The following is a 22,904-nucleotide window of genomic DNA, read 5'->3' on the forward strand; positions in this document are numbered from 1 at the left end:
GGATCAGTGCTAACCAGAAACTCCGAATGGGGAGTGGAACTTCACTGCATCAGCTGGTACTTGTGGGAACTGAATGACACCCACTGCAGACAGAGGTCCTATCCACCCCCTCAGGCACTATTGGAGGAGATCTCCCTACTGCCCTGGGTCAATATTTATCCCTTAACCTTCACGTTAGATCAACTGGCTATGCATTTGCTTTTTGTGGCATCTTGCCCTGCACAATATGCCTGCTGCATTTCCTACATTGTCAGAGTGGTTTTAAAGTACTTCGGGATATCCTAAGGTTGAGGAAAGTACAATAGAGATGCATGTCTTTTCTTGCTGGGTAGTTAAGGCTACATTAATGTTGCCTGGGAATTCCAACAGACAGGATTCACAAACAGCAGCCCTTGCCCAGATGGCACAAATCCCACTTGCTAAATACTTGAAGTATCCTTGGGCAGATTTAAAAAGGGAGTGGGGGGCAGGGGGTAAGGAAAAGAGAGAGAGTCCAGTACCCAGGGAGCGATGAGGAAAAGTGTTCCGAGACCCAAGACTTCATATGTGAAGCTTTGCACTAATGAGGTACTAGCAGACTTGCAAAACATTTGCAGTCAAATTAGTAACTTTATTGCAAGTTTTTTAAATGTAGGATTTCTAGTTATTTTCACCTAAGACTTATCAAAATTTCTCACTTTGGATAAAGCTGTCCATGTGTAAAAACACCCCTAGGAATATAAAAACAAATTGTCATCAAGGGTCTAGCCTTCTGACTGGTTTGTAGGCATAGAATATGAAAGCCTAATTGGGAACGGTTTTCCCGAGTTATAAAGGCAGGTTTACATCCGAGAGGCTCAATATTATTCGAGGAAGAAACACAATTTCCTTGAAACCTGTCTGTTATAATTTCAGTATCCATCATTGCAGAAAACAGCTTTGTAATTATCAATCCTGTTCCACGCTAACGTCCTCGTTTAAGATTCAAGTTTCATCGCAACATAACTGCTCCTTCCTTGAGTCGAAGTGTGTGGTGGCATGACCATTGGAGTGAAGATTGTATAGAAACTGCAGACTAACATCACTGGCTATAGAATTAGCACCGATGTATTCTTTTAATTTACCCAGCTTTTCGAAAATCTTTTCCATTCAAATCTAGTGAATTTCATTTTTAGCACAAGGAATAACTTTCAATTAATGTATTAAATAATTGTCCCTGTCATTTTGCCACATTTAACCAATTCCATCAATCCTATCCCACCCCTCCAGGAAACAGTCTCTCCAGCCACAGTAACTTTGTTGGACTTCCTGTACCCTCCACTATTTTTGTTCACCAACCGCAGTGCATCCCATGGTCCAGTCCTCTGCTTACTGCACACCCCAGGCTCCACCCACCAACTAAAACCAGACAGAAAGGCCCTTTAAATTAACCAAAACAGTCGAAACAAACAAAAAACGAGTATTATTACAGATTGGTGCAAAGATTATGTTTGGAGATCCAGTAAGTGCTCTCTGACGTGCTCAGTACGAGTAGCTAGTGCAACCTGAGCTCAGTATCTGGGAGAAGCAGCCTGCACCCAATACCAATTGAGACGGAGGAAAGTCAGAAACAGCTTCACACAAACACCACAACACACAGACTCCTGAAAAGTTCTTTAATAGATTTAGAAACAAAGAAATAAAAAGACTTCAAATCAAAATTCTGGAAATTTCCAGCTGTAGCAAACATGGATTAAGCGACTGTGCACCCAGACTCCAACAGGACTGTGTTGAGGGCAGGGAGCACACACACACCTGATGAACAACAGCAAGTGTCTGAGATCAGAGGTGAAACCTCACCAGAGACCCCCTGTATAATCGACGGGCCGATTGGCCTCCTTTGCTGCCATAATGACTCAAGTCACAATTACCAGAGATTATTTGTCAGGCAGTCCCAGGCCACAGCTCCCTGTAGATTCGAAAGTTTTAGGCACCAAGGAATCACCGTCCAAACAAACCAAAACTTTTCAGGCACCGATTGCGTGGGACATTTGAGTTTCCATCCCTCCTATCCAGGCAGCCCAGCCTTGGAGCCAGAACAAAACCCTGCCTCCCGAACACCGCCCCCCCCCCCACCCCTCAAACCCCACCAGGCTGGGGCACGACCTCAGGGGCAGTCAGCAGCGGCTGGTTGCAGAGTGGGCCCCAGCCACCGGAGCAGAGCATTGGTCCTGCCGTTGGATAAACCAGCATGATTTGGCATTAAAGGACATTCCACTTGTTCACAAAGGAAGAGCTCCACATCAGACATTCGACATGAGAAGATGTGACCTGAAACATTGCACAAATCGAGAGGGCAGTTAAACTCCTCCTCCCAATTACTGAATCCTATTGCACGGCATTTTGCCCACTCCCAGGCAGGAGCTTCATTGCAAGAACCTCCACAAACCCCGACCAGCACAGGGACCCTGGTCACTCCTGTCCCAGACGAGCAAACCAACAAACCATAACTGCAGATTTCGGCAGGCTGACTCTCACTGGGGTACAGGAGCCCTCCTCTCCCGAAGGTGCTGACTCTCACTGGGATATGTGACCCCTCCTCTCCCGAAGGTGCTGACTCTCACTGGGGTACAGGTCCCCTCCTCTCCTGAAGGCGCTGACTCTCAATGGGATATGTGACCCCTCCTCTCCCGAAGGTGCTGACTCTCTCTGGGGTACAGGAGCCCTCCTCTCCCGAAGGTGCTGACTCTCACTGGGGTACGGGTCCCCTCCCCTCCTGAAGGTGCTGACTCTCACTACAGTTCACACCCATGGACATTCTGCGCAGAAACATGACAATGACAAGCCATTTGACCAAGTGGGGAAATAAACAGTTCAGGTCGATGTCTGCAGCATCTTTAACTGTCAATTCTTAAATTCATGAATCAGGAATTTTCCAATTTTCTACCAATCATAAAATGAAGCCTTGTGCACAAGGAATTCATGAACCGGCATCTGAATATGAACTGACTGGATGGTGAGCTTGCAGAATCACTTTCTGCCGTTTTACGGCAGAAAAAAACCTCAAAACTTAACGACATGTTTAAAAGTCAAGTGTGTAATACACAAAGGGACTGCAGCAGTCACAGAACTTGACCGCTTGTTTGCCCCCTCACAGTCACCACCTTCAAACCAAGAATTCAGCACGAACGGGTCAGGGTCCAGGGTTGCAGGACCCAGGACAGGCCCTCGACAATCTGAGTCAGAATTCTTTTGAAGGGAAATACTTCACCAGAAGCAATCTTTTAAACTGAAATGTGTGCACATCCCAACACTTTTCTGTGATAACATTTCAATTTCCAACCTGCAAATGAATGGAACTGGAGGAGTCATCACAACAGCAACCAGTGAAGAGGGAGTGTGGCATGGGCAAGCCACCGTGTGTACAGTTCCAGAGTGTCACATTGCTGAATCAGCTCCAAAACAAACAAGCACAGTTTTCAAATCAACTGCGACCAGGCCTGTGAAGATCAGTGGATGGTCAGGCTGGGCAGTGACAAGGGTGGGGTGAGGGGAAAAACACATGTTCACCTGGCAGAGAGAAAATGCCCCATAAATCAGCCCCTTCCCCAGCAACAAAACCAGTGGCGGAGAGAGGTAAATACTTTTTCCCAGAGGCAGAGACACAACTGCACCAGCAGACAGCAAACAATCTGGATTGGGATTCCCAATCGGCAACTTCAGAAAGAGCGTCATAACCTAAGCCTGCTGGGATGGGGGAGCGGGAGCAGACATGCTCCCCCCACTGAGACACACATGGGTAAGAACGGGGCAGACTATCAGGTAGAAAGTATCACCAGAGACAAATCTTTATCAGCATATTACATGGAGCAATGCAGCATTGCCCCATAAATGTTTCACCATTGGACTTCAAAAAAAAACAATGACTGTATTAGAAACAAGGACAAGAAAATAAACCCCCTCCCAGCCAGAAAACAGTTAGTTCTGGAAGAGCAGCATTGATGCGTCACGGCCCCAAATACATTTACGGAGTTGGGGGGAGGGGGATGGGGAAGGAGGGGGGAGGAAAAAAAAAAATAAAAAATAAAAAAAATCGCTCTGTGGGATTGGTCTCGGATCCAGAGCCAGGGCAGCTGCTAGCCACTGGAGGGGAAGAGGGAGAGGGGTCAGGGGTCGGCTGGTCACCCCCTTCCTGCCCACCAATGGTCACGATTCCTCGTTTCCCGAGTCATCATCGTCGTCATAGTAATCACCATCGCCATCTTCATCATCATCCATATCATCATCATACAAGTCGTCGTACAGCAAGTCCGAGCTGTTGTCATGTGGTGGGGCTTTAGTCTTGACACAGTATTCTGCAAGGGTTGTCGGCACCTTCACACCGTCTTTATCTGCCTCTGCCTTGGTGGCTAAAACCTGTTTTCTGAGGAAGACAAAAACAAACCATTTCCAGGTTCAGTGAAGGTCCAGAACAGCAGCACTAACCCATTTCAAACTTACAGCACAAAAAAGGCCATTTGGCCCAACAGGTTGATCATCCACACAAGCCTCCTTCTACTCCATCAGCATATCTTTCCATTCCTTTTCCCTTAAATGTATCGATATTATTCACCTCAACCACTCCCTGTGAAACTGAGTTCCACATTCTCACCACTCTCTGGGGAGTGAAGTTTCTCCTGAATTCCCCATTGGATCTATTAGTGACTTTCTTATCTTTGTGATGTCTAGTTCTGACCTCCAACACAAGTGGAAACATCTTTGCTGGTTTGTTAGAGGGTTTTATATTTATCCTATCAGTTCACCCCTCAGCCTTCTCTTTCCTGGAGCAGAGAGAGCCAGTCTGTTCAGTCTTTCCTAATTCTTATAACCTCTCTTTGCAAATCGGTTTTACACCTTCTCCAGAGACCTATCATATGGAGGCCAGACATCCAGCTGATGTTCACAGATTGTCACCGATTAAGGATAATATTAGAGTGCTGGAGAGAGAGGATCTCCTCAGAGGGGTCAAGTACAGAATCAATTTGGTTACAGCTCACAATCAATACAGGTACGATTACATCGCTGGGTGTATTTTACAGGCCACCAACTAGTGGGAAAGATAGAGGAAAAAGTTTGCAAGGAAATGACAGAGGTGCAACAATTATGGAGTAATTATAACGGGGGACTTTAATTATCCTAATATAGACTGGGATAGTAATACTGTAAAGTGCAGAGAGGGGGAAGAGTTTATTTTTATTTATTCTCTCATGGGATGTGGGCGTCACTGACAAGGCCAGCATTTGTTGCCCATCCCTAATTGCTCTTGACAACTGAGTGTCTTGCTCAGCCATTTCAGAGTCAACCACATTGCTGTGGGTCTGTAGGCCAGACCAGGTAAGGACAGCAGATTTCTTTCCCTAAAGGACATTAGTGAACCAGATGGGTTTTTACAACAATCAATGATGGTTTCATGGCAACATTACTGAGACGAGTTTCCAACTCCAAATTTAAATTCCACCAGCTGCTATGGCTGGATTTGAACCCATGTCCCCAGGGAATTAAAAGCAAAATACTGCGGATGCTGGAAATCTGAAATGAAAACAAGAAATGCTGGAACCACTCAGCAGGTCTGGCAGCATCTGTGAAAAGAGAAGCAGAGTTAACGTTTCGGGTCAGTGACCCTTCTTCGGAACTCCCGAAGAGTCTTTTCACAGATGCTGCCAGACCTGCTGAGTGGTTCCAGCATTTCTTGTTTTTATCCCCAGGGAATTAGCCTGGGTCTCTGGGTTTACTAGCTCAGTGACAATACCACTATGCTACCATCTCCCCTACAAGTGTGTTCAGGAGAATTTTCTACATCAGTATGTTTCCAGTCCAACCAGGAAGGAGGCATTGCTGGATCTGGTTCTGGGGAATGAGGTGGGGAAAGTGACAGTAGGGGAACAGTTAGGGGACAGTGATCATAGCATCATAAAGTTTAGGTTGGCTATGGAAAAGGACAAAGAGCAATCCAGAGTAAAAATAATTGATTGGGGGAGGGCTGATTTCAATGGACTGATAACAGATCTGGCCCAAGTAAATTGGAGTCAATGATTGGCAGCCAAACTAACAGAACAATGGGCAACTTTTAAAGTGGAGATAGTTCAGGTTCAGTCGTGGTACATCTCCATGAGGGGGAAAGGTAGCACAAACACCACCAAAGCTCCCTGGATGGCCAACGAGATAACAGTAACGAAGCAGAAAAAGGTTGTGTATTCTCAAACTGACATCTGTCATACAAGTGAGAACCAGGTTGAATATAGAAAGCTCAGAGGGGAAGTGAAAAAAGAAATGAGCAAAAAAAGTATGAGAGATTGGCAGCTAAGTTAAAAGGGAAATCTAAAGTCTTCTATAGGCATATAAATAGTAAAGGGATGGTAAAGGGAGGAGGGAGGCTGATTAGCAACCTGAAAGGGGATTTATGCATGGAGGCAGGGGGCATGGCTGAGGAAGTAAATGACTACTTCGCATCTCTTTACCAAGGAAGATACCAAAGTTGTAGTGAAAGAGGAGGTAGTTGTGATATTGGATAGTGTCATACAGACCCCCACCTGCCAAGAATGAGGCATATTAATTTTGTCATATGAACAAACACGAGGGGACATAACTTTAAGTTGAGGGGTGATAGATATAGGACAGATGTCAGAGGTAGTTTCTTTACTCAGAGTAGTAGGGGCGTGGAACGCCCTGCCTGCAACAGTAGTAGACTCGCCAACTTTAAGGGCATTTAAGTGGTCATTGGATAGACATGTGGATGAAAATGGAATAGTGTAGGTCAGATGGTTTCACAGGTCAGCGCAACATCGAGGGCCGAAGGGCCTGTACTGCGCTGTAATGTTCTAATTCTAATTCTAACATTGATTTTAAACTGTTGCTGGAGTAAAGAAATGACTTGTTTGAAGATCACCAGACACTGGGCTGGAAGGATATTTGCACACTAAGAGACGCTGCTTGTGGAGACAAAGGACTATTCCCTGCTCCAATTAACCCAAATGGATTTTGATCACCAGACACAAAAAGTGTAAGGAAGCACATTCCAGGCCCTGCCAAAATGATACAATCCAGAACCAGGACTGGTTAAACCAGTTGGTCACATGACTAACTGGCAGGTACAGGTTTTTTTTTGAACTAGCCACAGGACAGTTTGAATTTAGAAGACAGTGTTCAACTGAAGCTGAAACAAGCAAATCTCTCACCTGGCTGTCTGTCTCTCTCGCGCTTCCTCCCAAGCCACCGGACCCATGGAAGACACGTAAACCTCAAGAGAGAAAAGACTCCTACATCGGAACAGGCTGAAGCGTGAACTGGGCCCCAACGAATTGCAAGACTTACCGGCAACCAAAGACTCCACATTGAACCTAAAGGACTGTAACTACCAGATACTGCCTCAAGCTTTTCCCTTTTATTCCTTCTACTTTTGTTGTCTCTATCTGCGTGTGTGTTTATCGCGTATACATGTTAGCGTGGTCGCATCACATATTCGTAGTCGTTAACCGGATTAAAGTTTTAAGATTAATAAACTTCTACCTTTGTTTAAATCTAAGGAAATCTGTTTGATTTCTTTGCCTTACAATTGGAGCAGTGAACAGGGATTCACTGAGGGGGATGCTAAAAACAGTGTTTTAAAATTAAACCCTGTTACGGTTAAACCAGGCAAAGGCTAAGAGGAAACCCCCTAGACCCCAATTCTCCTCTGGTTATAGCAATAGGCTAACAGTTGATAAAGGAGGTGGTGTTAGATAGGCCGACTGTCCTTAAAGTTGATAAGTCTCCAGGACTGGATCAGATGTATCCGAGGATACTGAGGGAAATAAGGGTGGAAACTGCAGAGGCACTGGCCATAATCTTCCAATCCTCCTCAGATACAGGGGTGGTGCCAGAGGACTGGAAAATTGCTTGTCAAAGTTAAAGCCCATGGAATATAAAAAGCATGGATATGAAACTTTGAGTGACAGGAAATAGTGGTGAACTGCTGTTTTTAGGACTGGAAGATGGTATATAGTAGGGTTCATAAGGGGTTGGTATAAGAACCACTGCTTTTCGGGATCTATATTAATGACCTAGACTTGGGTGTGCAGGGCACTATTTCAAAATGTGCAGATGAGACAAAACCTGAAGTATTGTGAACTGTGAGGAGGATAATGATAGACTTCAAGAGAACATAGACAGGCTGTTGGAATGGGCAGACACGTGGCAGATGAAATTTAATGCAGAGAAGAGTGAAGTGATTCATGTTGGTAGGAAGGAGGAGAGGCAATATAAAATAAAGGGTCCAATTCTAAAGGGAGTGCAGGAGCAGAACAACCTGGGGGTATATGTGCACAAATCATTGAAGATAGCAGAAAAGATTGTGAAAGTGATTATTAAAGCATACGGGATCCTGGGTTTTTACAGAGAAATAGAGTACAAAAGCAAGGAAGTTATGGTAAATCTCTTTAAAACATTGGCTCAGCCTCAACTGAAGTATTGTGTCCAATTTTGGGCACCACACTTTAGGAAGGTGGTGAAGGTATTAGAGAGGGTGCAGAAATGATTTACAAGAATGATTCCAGGGATCAGGGACTTCACATTACATGGATAGATTGGAGAAGCTGGGGCTGTTTTCCTTAGAGAAGATCAAGAGGAGATTTGATAGAGCTGCTCATGAGGGCTCTGGACAGAGTAGATAGAAACTCTTCATTGGTGGAAGGGTCGAGAACCAGAGGACACCGATTTCAAGTGATTGGCAAAAGTACCAGAGGAAAACTCTTTTTATACAGCGAATGGTTAGAATCCAGAATGCACTGCCCAAGTGTGTATTGTGGATTCAATTGTGACTTTCAAAAGGGAACTGGATAATTATCTGAAAAGAAAACATTTACAGGGCGAAGGGACAGGGCGAGAGAATGGGACTAGCTGAGGTGCTCTTGCAGAGAGCCAGCATGGACGTGACAGGCTGAATGGCCTCTTTCTGTGTTGCAACTATCCTATGATTCTGGAACTGGAGCAAAGTCAACCTCAGGAAAGGGAGGGGCACAGTCAGTCAGTGAGGTTCAACTGGAAGTGAGTCAAAGACTCTCTGCTCCCAGGTGCCAGTCACAGTTCAGTGGGGTTCAAGATCCATTGCAAAGACTTGTGCCCATAATCAAGGCCAAAGCTCCGAGTGCAGGGTCGAAGGAGTGCTGCACTGTCAGAGGCGCAGCACTGAGATTCTCTTGGAACAAATGTTAAACTGAAACTCCTTCTACCCTCTCAAGTGGATGTAAAAGGATCCCATAGCCCCGTTTCACAGAACAGCAGGGGAATTCTCCGTGGTGCCCTGGACAAGATTTATCCTTCTACCAAAATCACTTAAAAAGCAGACTACCTGGATATTACCATATTGTTGCAGAATCCTGCTGTGCCCAAATTGGCAAACTCCTGCTAGTTACCATCTCCCCCCACCCCCATGATAAGAACTCGAACACAGATCAACCCACTGCCATTCTATATGGAATAAAGAGACACACCCCATATTGGATCAGAAGGGGAAGCTCAGGAGCTGACAGAACAGACTCGAGGGACTGAATGGCTCCCTCCTGTTACTGTGGGATCACCATTGCGAGGGGAGGGGGGTTGCAGAAGGCAGTTATCTTCAGCACCGCAAAACAGCCTCACCTCCATGGTGGGGAATTAAACAAAGTCCCCAGTGAGGAAGCTGGACAGACAGCACAACAAGCCCCAGCTTTCCTGCAGAGCTTCATGGGAAGAGGAACCTGTTCCCCCATTCAAATAGATCGTGACTGGTCTGTATCTTAACTCAACCCACCTTGGTTCCATATCCCTTAATATCTTTACCCAACGAAATAAAAATCTCAGTTTTAATGTTTCCAATTGACACCCAGCCTCAGCTTTTTGAGGGAGTGTGCTGCAGATTTCCACTCCCCTTCGTGTAGAAAAGTGTTTCCTGACATCGCCCCTGAATGGCCTGGCTCGAATTTTAAGATTCTGCCCCTTTGTTCTGGACTCTCTTCTCCATGCCACCCCCCACCACCCCCCCCCACCCCCAGAGGAAATAGGATAGATAAAGAGAGAAACTACCAACTCATTTAATCATCTTAACACCTCAAATAGATCACCCTTTAAACTCTCTCGTTAAGGGAAAAGCCTAGTCTTTGCAACCTTTCCTTATAATTAACTCTTTTATCCCAGGTATCATCTAGTAACTCTGCGCTGCACCCCCTCCAAGTGGGTACACCTTTCCTGATGTGTGGTGCCCAGAACTGAACGCAGTTACTCCTGATCTGCAGTCCTGCCACATCCAGTCGTGAATGGTGGTGGACAATTAAACAACTAACTCGAGGAGGAGGCTCCACAAATATCCCCATCCTCAATGATGGGCAAGCCCAGCACATCAGTGCAGAAGATAAGGCTGAAGCATTTGCAACTATCTTCAGCCAGAAGTGCCGAGTGGATGATACATCTCGGCCTCCTCCTGAGGTCCCCAGCATCACAGATGCCAGACTTCAGCCAGTCCGATTCACTCCACGTGATATCAAAAAATGGTTGAAGGCTCTAGATACTGCAAAGACTATGGGCCTTGACAATATTCTGGCAATACAGAAGACCTGTGTTCCAGTACTAGCCACGCCCCTAGCCAAGCTGTTTTGGTGCAGCTACAGCACTGGCATCTACCCAACAATGTGGAAAATCGCCCAGGTATGTCCTGTCCACAAAAAGCAGGACAGAGTCCAACCCGTCCAATTACCACCCCATCAGTCTACTTTCAATCATAAAAGTGATGAAAGAGGTCGTCCACAGTACTATCAAGCGGCACTTACTCAGCAATAACCTGCTCACGGACATTCAGTTTGGGTTCCGCCAGGGTCACTCAGCTCCTGACCTCGTTACAGCCTTGGCCCAAACACGGACAAAAGAGCTAAACTCAAGAGGTGAGGTGAGAGTGACTGTCCTTGACATCAAGGAGCCCTAGCAAAACTTGGAGTCAATGGGAATCTGGGGGGGGGGGGGGGGGGGAAAGAGAACTCTCTGCTGGTTGGAGTCATACCTAGCACAAAGGAAGATGGTTCTGGTTGTTGGAGGTCAATCATCTCAGTCCCAGGACATCACTGCAGGAGTTCCTCAGGGTAGTGCCCTAGGCCCAACCATCTTCAGCTGCTTCATCAATGACCTTCCTTCAATCAGGTGGTCAGAGGTGGGATATTCGCTGATGTTTGCACAATGTTCAGCACCATTTGAAACTCCTCAGATACTGAAGCAGTCCGTGTAGAAATGCAGCAAGACCTGGACAACATCCAGGCTTGAACCGATAAGTGGCAAGTAACATTCACACCACAAAAGTGCCAGGCAATGACCATCTCAAACAGGAGAGAATCTAACAATTCCCCCTTGACATTCAATGGTATTACCATCGCTGAATCCCCCACTAACACCCTGGGAGTTAACATTGACCAGAAACTGAACTGGACCAGCCACATAAATACAAGAGCAGGTCAGAGGCTGGAAATTCTGTGGCGAGGATTAAGCAGGCAGTGCAGGAATCTCCTGTGGCTATTCACCTGCAAAACAGATATACTGCTTTGGATACTGTTGGGGGGAATGGCCTCTCAGGGGAAAGCAGCAACAGCCCAATTCATTGCACCATGGTTGGTTCTGCTGCACTGGGGAGGAGTAAAAAGTGTGGGAATGCAATAGTTATAGGGGATTCAATTGTAAAGGGAATAGATAGGCATTTCTGTGGCCACAAAAGAGACTCCAGGATGGTATGTTGCCTCCCTGGTGCTAGGGTCAAGGATGTCTCAGACCAGTTACAGGACATTCTGAAGGGGGAGGGTGAACAGCCAGTGGTTGTGGTACACATTGGTACAAACAACATAGGTAAAAAAAAAAAAAAAGGATGAGGTCCTAAAAGCAGAATATAGGGAGCTAGGAAGGAAGTTGAAAGGTAGGACGTCAAAGGTAGTGATCTCAGGATTACTACCAGTGCCACGTGCTAGTCAGAGTAGAAATAGCAGGATATATCGGATGAATACATGGCTGAAGAGATGGTGTGAGGCGAAGGGTTTTAGATTCCTAGGACATTGGGACTGGTTCTGGGGGAGGTGGGACCAGTACAAACTGGACGGGTTACACCTGGGCAGGACCGGGACTGATGTCCAAGGGGGAGTAATTGCTAGAGTGGTTGGGGAGGGTTTAAACTAAAATGGCAGGGGGACAGGATCCTTTGCAAGGAGTCAGAGGAGGGGGGGAATCAAAGACAACAAAAGACAGCAAGGGGAATAAAAGTGATAGGCAGAGAAATCAAGGGCCAGAATCGAACAGGGCCACAGTGAAAAATAATGGGAAGGAGACAAGTAATGTTAAAAAGACAAGCCTTAAAGACTTTGTGCCTTAACACGCAGAGCATTCGCAATAAAGTGGATGAATTAATCGCGCAAATAGATGTAAACGGGTATGATATAGTCGGGATTACAGACACGGCTGCAAGGTGACCAGGGATGGGAAATTAACATCCAGGGGTATTCAGTATTTAGGAAGGACAGACAAAAAGTAAAAGGCGGTGGAGTTGCATTGCTGGTTAAAGAGGAAATTAAAGCAATAGTGAGGAAGGATATTAGCTCGGACGATGTGGAATCTGTATGGGTAGAGCTGAGAAACGCTAAGGGACAAAAAACATTAGTGGGGGGTTGCATATAGCCCCCCAAACTGTAGTGGTGATGCTGGGAATGGTATTAAACAGGAAATTAGACGCATGCATTAAAGCAACATCTGTAATTATGGGTGAATTTAATCTGCATAAAGATTGGGCAAATCAAATTTAGTCCCAATATCGTAGAGGAGGAATTCTTGGATTATATACAGGATGGTTTTCTGGACCAAAATGTTGAAGAACCAACTAGAGAACAGGCCATCCCGGACTGGGTATTTTGTAATGAGAGGGGAATAATTGACAATAGAGTGGTGCGAGACCCCTTGGGGATGAGCGACCATTTATTTATCTTTTTATTTAGAGATACAGCACTGAAACAGGCCCTTCGGCCCACCGAGTCTGTGCCGACCATCAGCCACCCATTTATACTAATCCTACATTAATCCCATATTCCTATCACATCCCCACCTGTCCCTATATTTCCCTACCACCTGCCTATACTAGGGGCAATTTATAATGGCCAATTTACCTATCAACCTGCAAGTCTTTGGCATGTGGGAGGAAACCGGAGCACCCGGAGAAAACCCACACAGACACAGGGAGAACTTGCAAACTCCACACAGGCAGTACCCAGAATTGAACCCGGGTCGCTGGAGCTGTGAGGCTGCGGTGCTAACCACTGCGCCACTGTGCTGCCCGTAATATGATAGAATTCTTCATCAAGATAGAGAGTGACGTAGTTGATTCTGAGACTAGGGTCCTGAATCTTAATAAAGGAAACCACAAAGGTACGAGGCGCGAGTTGGCTATGATGGATTGGGAAATGTTTCTTAAAGGGATGACAGTGGATAGGCAATGGCAAACATTCATTCAAAGTGCACATGGATGAACTGCAACAATTGTTTATTCCAGTCTGGCACAAAAGTAAAACGGGAAAGGTAGCCAAACCATGGCTTACAAGGGAAATTAGAGATAGCATTAGATCAAAGGAAGAGGCAGAAAAATTCGCCAGAAAAACAACAGACCTGAGGATTGGGAACAGTTTAGAATTCAGCAAAGGAAGACCAAGGGATTGATTAAGAAGGGGAAAATAGAGTTCGAGAGCAAGCTTGTGGGGAAGATAAAAACTGACTGTAAAAGTTTCTATGGGTATGTGAAGAGAAAAAGATTGGTGAAGACAAATGTAGGTCCGTTACAGTCAAACGGGGGAATTTATTATGGGGAACAAAGAAAAGGCTGACCAACTAAATGCATACTTTGGTTCTGTCTTCACAAAGGAGGACACAAATATCATACCAGAAATGTTGGGGAACACAGGGCTTAGTGAGAGAGAGGAACTGAAGGAAATCAGTATTAGTAGAGAAATGGTGTTGGGGAAATTGATGGGATTGAAGGCCGATAAATCCCCAGGGCCTGATAATCTACATCCCAGAGTACTTAAGGAAGTGGCTCTAGAAATAGTGGATGCATTGGTGGTCATCTTCCAAGATTCTATAGACTTTGAAACAGTTCCTACAGATTGGAGGGTAGCTAATGTAACCCCACTCTTTAAAAAGGGAGGTAGAGAGAAAGCAAGGAACTATAGACCAGTCAACCCGACATCGGTAGTGTGGAAAATTCTAGAGTCCATTATCAACGATTTTATAGCAGAGCACTTAGTGAACAGTGGTAGAATCGGGCAGAGTCAGCATGGATTTACAAAAGGGAAATCACGCTTGACAAATCTACTAGAATTCTTTGAGGATGTAACTAGTAGAGTTGATGAGGATGCGGATGTGAGGGGGATCTCATAGAAACCTATAAAATTCTAACAGGACTTGACAGGGTAGAGGCAGGAAGGATGTTCCCGATGGTGGGGGAGTCCAGAACCAGGGGTCATAGTCTAAGGATACGGGATAAACCTTTCAGGACTGAGATGAGGAGAAATTTCTTCACCCAGAGTGTGTTGAACCTGTGGAATTCACTACCACAGAAAGCAGTTGAGGCCAAAACATTGTATGTTTTCAAGAAGGAGTTAGATATAGCTCTTGAGTCTAAAGGGATCAAAGGGTATGGGACGAAAGCAGGAACAGGTTACTGAGTTGGATGATCAGTCATGATCATAATGAATGGTGGAGCAGGCTCGAAGGGCTGAATGGCCTACTCCTGCTTCTATTTTCTATGTTTCTATGAGTAACTCAGCTCTTGACCCTGCAAAGCCTGTCCACCATCTACAAGACACAAGTCAGGAGTGTGATGAAATACTCTCCACTTGCCTGGATGGGTGCAGCTCCAACAACACGCAAGAAGCTCGGCACCATCCAGGACAAAGCAGCCCGCTTGATTGGCACCCCATCCACAAACATTCACTCCCTCCACCACCGACGCACAGTGGCAGCAGTGTGTACCATCTACAAGATGCACTGCAGCAATGCACCAAGGCTCCTTAGACAGCACCTTCCAAACCTGCGACCTCTACCAACTATAAGGACAAAAGCAACAGACCCATGGGAACACCACCACCTGCAAGTTCCCCTCCAAGTCACACATCATCCTGACTTGGAACTATATCGCCATTCCTTCACTGTCACTGGGTCAAAATCCTGGAACTCCCTTCCTAACAACACTGTGGGTGTACCTACCCCACATGGACTGCAGTGGTTCAAGAAGGCAGCTCTCCACCACCTTCTCAAGGGCAATTCGGGATGGGCAATAAATGCTGGCCTAGTCAGTGACACTCACATCCAGTGAAAGAATATTTAAAAAAGAGATTCAACCAGAGGTTTACATAACTGAAGCATGACTGCCTCCCCTTTGCATCCCAGCCCAAGATAAAGTCTAACATTCCATAAGCCTTTTTAAATGTTGTTTTTGTACCTGTCTACTAACTGTTAGTGATTTTTGAATTTGCAGCCCCAAGTCTTTCTGCTCCAGCACTGTGTCCAGCTTCTCACTATCTTGAAAATACGCTTTGTCTTTTTTTGGGTCTAAGGGGAATGTCCTCACACTCCATCGCCATGGTTTCGCCCACTCACTCAATGTCCATTTGCACATTTTTTAAAAATCAGTAATGGCTAGCATGGAACTAACAGATCGTCACAAAAACCCATCTGGTTCACTAATATCCCTTCAGGGAAGGAAATCTGCTGTCCTTACCTGGTCTGGCCTACATGTGACTCCAGACCCACAGCAATGCAGTTGACTCCAAAATGCCCTCTGAAATGGCCTCGCAGGCAGTTCACCAACCCCTTCTCAAAGGCCATCACGGATGGGCAACAAATGCTGACCTTGCCAGCAAAGCTCACATCCCAGAAATTTAAAAACTTTCTGCTGCATCTAAACTATGCAAACTTAGATGAAGGAATAGTGTCATATATCCAAGTCATTTATAAATGCAATGAAAAGGTTAGGACTCAATACAGATTCTTAGGAGACACAAGTCACATGCTGCCACGCTGGAGTACTCACTCATTATCCTTACTCTCCGCCCCCCTGCCACAACTCCACGTCACAGTCTGAAGCTTCACCTTTTTTCCCCCTTTCAATGAAGTATGTCAGTCTGCCTGTAGCAGTGACTGGGACTGAGTGTTTAACAAGTTTTTGTCCTTCAGTTTGCTTTAGCCAGACCCTTGTTTGTTTGATCTGTTCCAGGGTGGGAGTGGTGCCTGTTGGCCAAGTAATCATCGCCTCACTCACCACCTCCAAATCACTGGGCACTGCCAATGTACCAGGACACAGCTCTAAGATGACAGCCCATCTATACTTCATCATGTAACCTCTGATACTTACAATCACTCTGCTTCCCCACTCTTCAGTCTCACCCCTACCCAGACCACTGCTATACAATCACAGCTCGTGAGGCCTGGATAGAGCAGGGATGATATTTCAGAAAAGGCACTGAGCAGACAGTAGCGGAGGAGCCTCAGACTTTGCAATTGTCAAATAGGTTTGAGGTGCGAGGTCTGCAAGGTAGATCAGCAGACTGGCCATGGCACTGTGCGACAGGAAGCCATTCAAGTGGGGGGAGCAAAAAGGAATGTGTGGTAGTAAGGGATAGTATAGTGAGTGGGATCGACACTGTTCTGTGCAGCCGAGAGCGTGAGTCCAGAAGGCTGTGTTGCCTGCCTGGTGCCAGGGCTTGGGACATCTGCTCAGGGCTGGACAGGAACTTGGAGTGGGAGGGGGAGGGGGAGGATCAGATTGTCGTGGTCCATGTAGGTATCAACAACATAAGTAGGACTAGGAAAGAGATTCTGCTTAGACAGTATGAGGAGTTAGGCACCAAATTGAAGAGCAGAACCTCAAGGGTAATAATCTCTGGATTATTACGTGTCAATTGGCAGAGGGCACAGAAGATTAGTGAAATGAATACATGGCTCAAAGACTGGTGTGGGAGAAGTGGGTTTCGGTTCGTGGGGCACTGGCACCAGTACTGGGGAAAGTAGGTGGTGTACTGTTGGGATGGTCTACACCTGAACCACGCTGGGACCAGTGTTCCAGCAAACCATATAACTAGGGAAGTAGAGAGGGCTTTAAACTAAACAAGGGGGCTGAGGGATGATAGGGTAGATGTAGCAAATCAAGGGGTAGAGTCAAGGCAGGAGAGCAGAATAGTAATATGGGAAATGAAGGTCAGAGAATGGCAGGAAGGGACAGAGAGAAAAAAATCTAAGACCACACCAACAGTAAATACTAGATATTACAAAGATAACAAAAAGACAAAAATAAAGGCTCTGTATCTGAATGCACGTAGCATTCGTAAAGTAGATGAACTGATAACGCACATTGAAGTAAATAAATATGATCTGACACCCATTACAGAGACGTGGCTGCAGGATGACAAGAATCGGTTCTCAATATTGAGGGGTATATTACATTCAAGAATAGGAAGCTAGGTAAAGGTGGAGGGGTAGCTCTGTTAATCAAGGATGGCATTGGTGCAATAGTTAGAGATGACCTTGGTTCAGGAGATCAGGATGTAGAATCGATTTAGGTGGAGATGAGGAATAGTAGGGGAAAGAAGTCACTAGTGGGAGTGGTCTACAGGCCCAAAAGTAACCACAATGTAGGAGGAAGTATCCAAGAATAATTGGGTGCTTGTGATAAAGGGACAGCAATAATCATGGGTGATTTTAATCTACATATAAACTGGAACAATCAGATTGGCAATAGCAGCCTAGACGAGGAGTTCATAGAATGCTTTCAAGATAGTCTGCCTGGGAGGGTGGTAGATGCAGGTAGCCTCACATCTTTTAAAAAGTACCTGGATGAGCACTTGGCACGTCATAACATTCAAGGCTATGGGCCAAGTGCTGGCAAATGGGATTAGGTAGACAGGTCAGGTGTCTTTAATGCATCGGTGCAGACTCGATGGGCCGAAGGGCCTCTTCTGCGCTGTATTATTCTGTGATAGTTTCTTAGAGCAGCACGTTCTGGAACCAGAGAGCAGGTTATATTAGACTTGGTTTTGTGTAATGTGACAGGATTAATTAATGACCTCAGAGTAAAGGCACCTCTAGGTAGCAGCGACCACAATATGATTGAATTTTACATCCAGTCTGAAAGAGAGAAGAGTGGGTCTAAGACTAGTATTTTAAACTTAAATAAGGGCAACTATGTAGGCATGAGAGCTGAGCTAGCTAAAGTGAACTGGGTTACTAGGTCACAACATAGATCAATAGAGAAGCAGTGGCAGACATTTAAGGGGATATTTCAGAACACTCAGGATATGTACTGTCCAACTATAAAGAAATTCTAAGGGGAGGACCCACCACCTGTGGTTAACGAAAGAAATTAAGGAAAGCATCAAACTTAAGGAAAAAGCATATAATTGTGCAAAGAATAGTGGCAGGTCAGATGATTGGTCAGAATATAAAAAATGTCAGACAATGACTAAAAGGTTAAACAGGAGAAAGAAATTAAGAGTATGACAAGAAGCTAATTGGAAATGTAAAAACAGATCGCAAGAGTTTCTACTGGTATTTAAAAAGGAAAAGAGTAAAGTGAGTGTTGGTCCTCTAGAGAGTGAGAATGGGGAGTTAATAGTAGATAATAAGGAAATGGCAGATGAAATAAACAAATATTTTGCTTCTGTCTTGACTATAGAGGATACAAAAAAAACATTCCAGTAATAGCTGTAAATCAGGGGGTGGAAAGGAGAGGAACTTGGTGAAATTACAATCACCAGGGAAGCGGTACTGACCAAACTGATGGAGCTTTGGGCTGACAGGTCCCCGGTTCCTGATGGGCTTCATCCTAGGGTCTTAAAAGAGGTGGCTAATGAGGTAGTAGATGCGTTGGTGTTAATTTTTCAAATTCGTTAGATTCTGGAAAGGTTCCATTAGACTGGAAAGTAGCAAATATAACCCCTCTATTCAAGAAGGGGGGCGGGGAGGCAAAAACAGGTAACTATAGGCCAGTTAGCTTGACGTCTGTTGTGGGGAAGGTGTTAGAATCAATTAAGGAGGCTACAGCTGGGCACTTAGAAAAACTCAAGGTAATTGGGAATAGTCAGCATGGTTTTGTGAAAGGAAATCATGTTTAACCAATTTATTGGAGTTCTCTGAAGGAGTAACATGCACTGTGGATACAGGGGGGCCAAATGACCTGCTGTACTTGGATTTCCAGAAGGCATTTGACAAGGTGCTACATAAAAGGTTATTGTGCAAAGTAGGAGCTCATGGTGTAGGAGATAAAATATTAGCATTGATAGAAGATTGGCTGGCTGGCAGAAAACAGAGAGTATACATAAATGGGTCCTTTTCTGATTGGCAGGATGTTAACGAGTGGATTCTTGCAGCGGTCTGTGCTGGGGCCTCAACTTTTTACAATTTATATCAATGATTAGATGAGGGGAGCGATGGCTTGGTAGCTAAATTTGCAGATGACACAAAGATAGGTAGGAAAGTATGTTTTGAAGACATAAGAAGGTTGCAGACAGATATAGATAGGTTGAGTGAGTGGGCAAAAATCTGGCAGATGGAGTAAAATATGGGAAAAAGAGAAGTTCACTTTGGCAGGAGTAAAAAAAAAGCAGAGTATTACTTAAACAGAGAATGACTGCAGAATTCCGAGGTGCAGAGGGATCTAGGTGTTCTAGTGCATGAGTCACAAAGTTAGTATGCAGGTACAGCAGGTAATAAAGAAGGCTAATGGAATGCTATTCTGTATTATGACAGGAATTGAAAATAAAAGTAAGGATGTTATGCTTCAGTTATACAGGGCATTGGTGAGACCACATCTCAAATAGTGTGTGCAGTTTTGAACTCTTTATTTAAGGAAGGATGTAAATGCGTTGGAAGCGGTTCAGAGGAGGTTTATTAGATGGAATGAGTGGGTTGTCTTATGAGGAAAGGTTGGACAGACTGGGCTTGTATTCACCGGAATTTAGAACAGTGAGGGGAGACTTGATTGAAGTTTATAAGATCCTGAATGGTCTTGACAAGGTGGATGCGGAAAGGATGTTTCCTCTTGTGGGTGAGTCCAGAACTAGGGGGGCACTGTTTTAAAATTAGGAGTTGCCCTTTTAAGAGATGAGGAAATGTTTTTTCTCTGAGGTTTGTGCGACTTTGGAACTCTCCGCCTCAGAACATGGAGGAGGCGGGGTCATTGAATATTTTTAAGGCGGAGGTAGATAGATTCTCTTGCCTAACAAGAATCTAAGATTATCGGGGGTAGATGGGAGTGTGGAAATCAAGACACAAACAGATCAGCCATGATCTTATTGAATGGCAGAGCAGGCTAGAGGGGCCAAATGGCCTTTTCTGCTCCTAGTTCGTACGTATGTTCGTATGAAATTGTAAGCAGTTGCAGACTCACCTAATAATCTCTGCATACTCTCGATCCTTTCCTTTGCTGTCTCTCCATTTCCGGAACATCACTGAAGCATCCACATTAGCGGGAGAGAAAGTGTTTGGCTCATTTAGCAGTGAGATGACACTGAGGAGAATTGTCCTGTATTGGAAATCAGCAAGAGTTAGACAGACAGACATGCACACACAATGGGGTGAGGGGAAGGAGTGTGCAGGAGACGGCAGATTAAACAGAAGGCAGAAAGCACTGGCTCAATTTAGAGTAGATTTCTGATTTGCAGAAGCCTGTACCTGACATTCTGGGTGGGATTCCATCTCTCGGAGGGGAGCTCTCCGCTCTGGGGGTCATCGATTGGAGGATGCAGAATTGAAATACACACGTCCCCATTCTGCAGCAGAAAGACAGAGATGATTCCCTCATTCATCCCCAAACCAGAGTACACAGGAACCCTCCCCCACAGGACAAGCTCAGACCTCCCAGCACTTTGACCACTGCAGGATCAGCCACTCAACCCCTGCTCAATACGGAGCCCAGCTGGTCAAAGCCCCATGCTCCCTCCAGCGAGAGCCCAAACTCTGGCCAGCCCCCAACTCCAGCACTCCTCTCTTTCAGGTAACAATCTTACCTCATAGATATTCGGATGCCACATCTTGGTGAGGAAGCGGAATGCTGGTGGGGAGTATGGATAATCCATGGGGAACGTCAGCTGTGCCTGGTGGAGAAAGTAAATGGCAGCAGTTAGAGAGGGTAGAAGCCGGGAGTAGAAGCAGCCCCCACAACAGAGACCGATCCCAGCACAGCTGCCATTGCAGAGGAGAGAAGCTGCTTAAAACGCAAAAGATTCTTGCCAGTCAGTGTGGACATCAGCACAGATGTCGTTCTGTAAGCCTCACACAGGATCCCCAGTAAGCTGAAGATAATTTAGTGATGTTGGTTGAGGATAAATCATTTGAAGTCAGGCCACAGGTGCATTCTCTAAGTCTGAGACATGTACAGCAAAAAGTGAATCAGACACCTCCCAGGTACAATGTCCCAACAGGATCCCCCCCCACACTCCGCACCCAGCCCAAAACAAACAGGAAACACATACACATCTTCAGGTTAAGCAAACTCCTCCCTGACCAGAAACTGGCTGTTGATGTGAGTGCAGGAAGCGTACAGGATCCCAACACAAACACCAGCTTGACCTGTCCCCCCCCCCCAGATGCCGCAACTCACTGGGAGCAGTCAGTCAGTCCCCCTATAAACTAACAAGACAGGACAATGGCTGCCTCCCAATTAGCTGCCAATTCTTTGTGGGGGAAGGAGGAACAGAGTCAGACAACTGGCAATAAGCATGTGTCACACAGACAACAGGCAAGGGCAGGACGGAGTTCAGTGACACTCCCTCACTTGAATGAGCAACAATTGCTCGAGGCTCACCGAGTGATGAGGGAGATAGCAGAGGCACACTTACCAATTCCCTGCAACTGTGTGACAAAACACCTCAAAGCGACAGTTGACAGGCAGAGGCAGCCCTCCTGCTGCCAGCTATACATCACAAAGGACAGAAACAAGGAGCAGGTAAAACAGGGCTGAAGCAGAATTCCAATCAGGCTGACCACTTGACCACGCGCTGCCTCCACAAGATCAGACCACAGACACAAAGGCTCAGCCACTGCTCGGGAGATCCCAGCACCACATTCCGCTCACCCTGGACATTGACCCCAGCTTCAACACTTCAATGGCTCAGTGTCTTATTCCAGCCAGACTAAGAGGACTGCGGGGAGGGGAATTCTGTACTCTCATCCGCATGACCCTCACCATACTGGGACTGGATAAACTGTCATTTAGAAAGGTAAGGATTAATCAGGGATAGTCAGCAAGGATTTGTTAACTTAATTGAATTCTTTGAGAAAGTAATAATGAGGAGACTGCAGTGGATGTGGTCTACATGGATTTTAATAATTTAGTAAGGCATTTGACAAGGTCCCACATGGCAGACTGGTCAGTAAAATGAAAGCCCATGGGATACAGGGGAATGTGGCAGGTTAGATCCAGAATTGTCTCAGTGACAGAAGCAAAGGGTAGTAGGCGACAGATGTTTTTGTGAATGGAAAGCTGTTTCCAGTGGCGTTCCACAGGGCTCAGTGTTGGGTCCCTTGCTGTTTGTGGTATATATTAATGATTTGGACTTAAATGCGGGAGGCCTGATTGGGAAATTTGCTGACGACACAAAAATTGGCCGTGTAGCTGATAGTGAAGAGGATAGCTGTAGACTCTAGAATGATATCAATGCATTGGGTGAGTGGGCGGAAAAGTGGCAAATGGAATTCAATCCAGTGAAGTGTGAGGTAATGCATTGGGGAGGGCAAATAAAGCGAAGGAATACACAATAAACAGGAGGATATTGAGAGGGGTAGAGGAAGTGAGAGACCTTGGAGTGCATGTCCACAGGTACCTGAAGGTGGCAGGACAGGTATATAGAGTGGTGAAGAAGGCATATGGATTGCTTTCCTTTATTTGCCAA

General features: G+C 45.6%; 1 protein-coding gene across 1 annotated transcript in view; it reads right to left on the bottom strand.

Annotated features, from left to right (window-relative positions):
• Nucleotides 1-1,620: 1,620 nt before the first annotated feature.
• Nucleotides 1,621-22,904, bottom strand: part of LOC137351506 (ubiquitin-conjugating enzyme E2 R2) — a 24,412-nt gene continuing 3,128 nt past the window's right edge. Inside the window, exons 2-5 of the mRNA XM_068015969.1 lie at nucleotides 21,021-21,107; nucleotides 20,686-20,783; nucleotides 20,402-20,536; nucleotides 1,621-4,381 (exon numbers count right to left, since the gene is read on the bottom strand). Of these exons, the coding sequence (XP_067872070.1) occupies nucleotides 4,165-4,381; nucleotides 20,402-20,536; nucleotides 20,686-20,783; nucleotides 21,021-21,107 (537 nt within the window). The 3' untranslated portion in view covers nucleotides 1,621-4,164. The remainder of the gene's footprint in view (nucleotides 4,382-20,401; nucleotides 20,537-20,685; nucleotides 20,784-21,020; nucleotides 21,108-22,904) is intronic.

Source organism: Heterodontus francisci, chromosome 36, assembly GCF_036365525.1.
Source record: "Heterodontus francisci isolate sHetFra1 chromosome 36, sHetFra1.hap1, whole genome shotgun sequence".
Classification (NCBI taxonomy): domain Eukaryota; kingdom Metazoa; phylum Chordata; class Chondrichthyes; order Heterodontiformes; family Heterodontidae; genus Heterodontus; species Heterodontus francisci.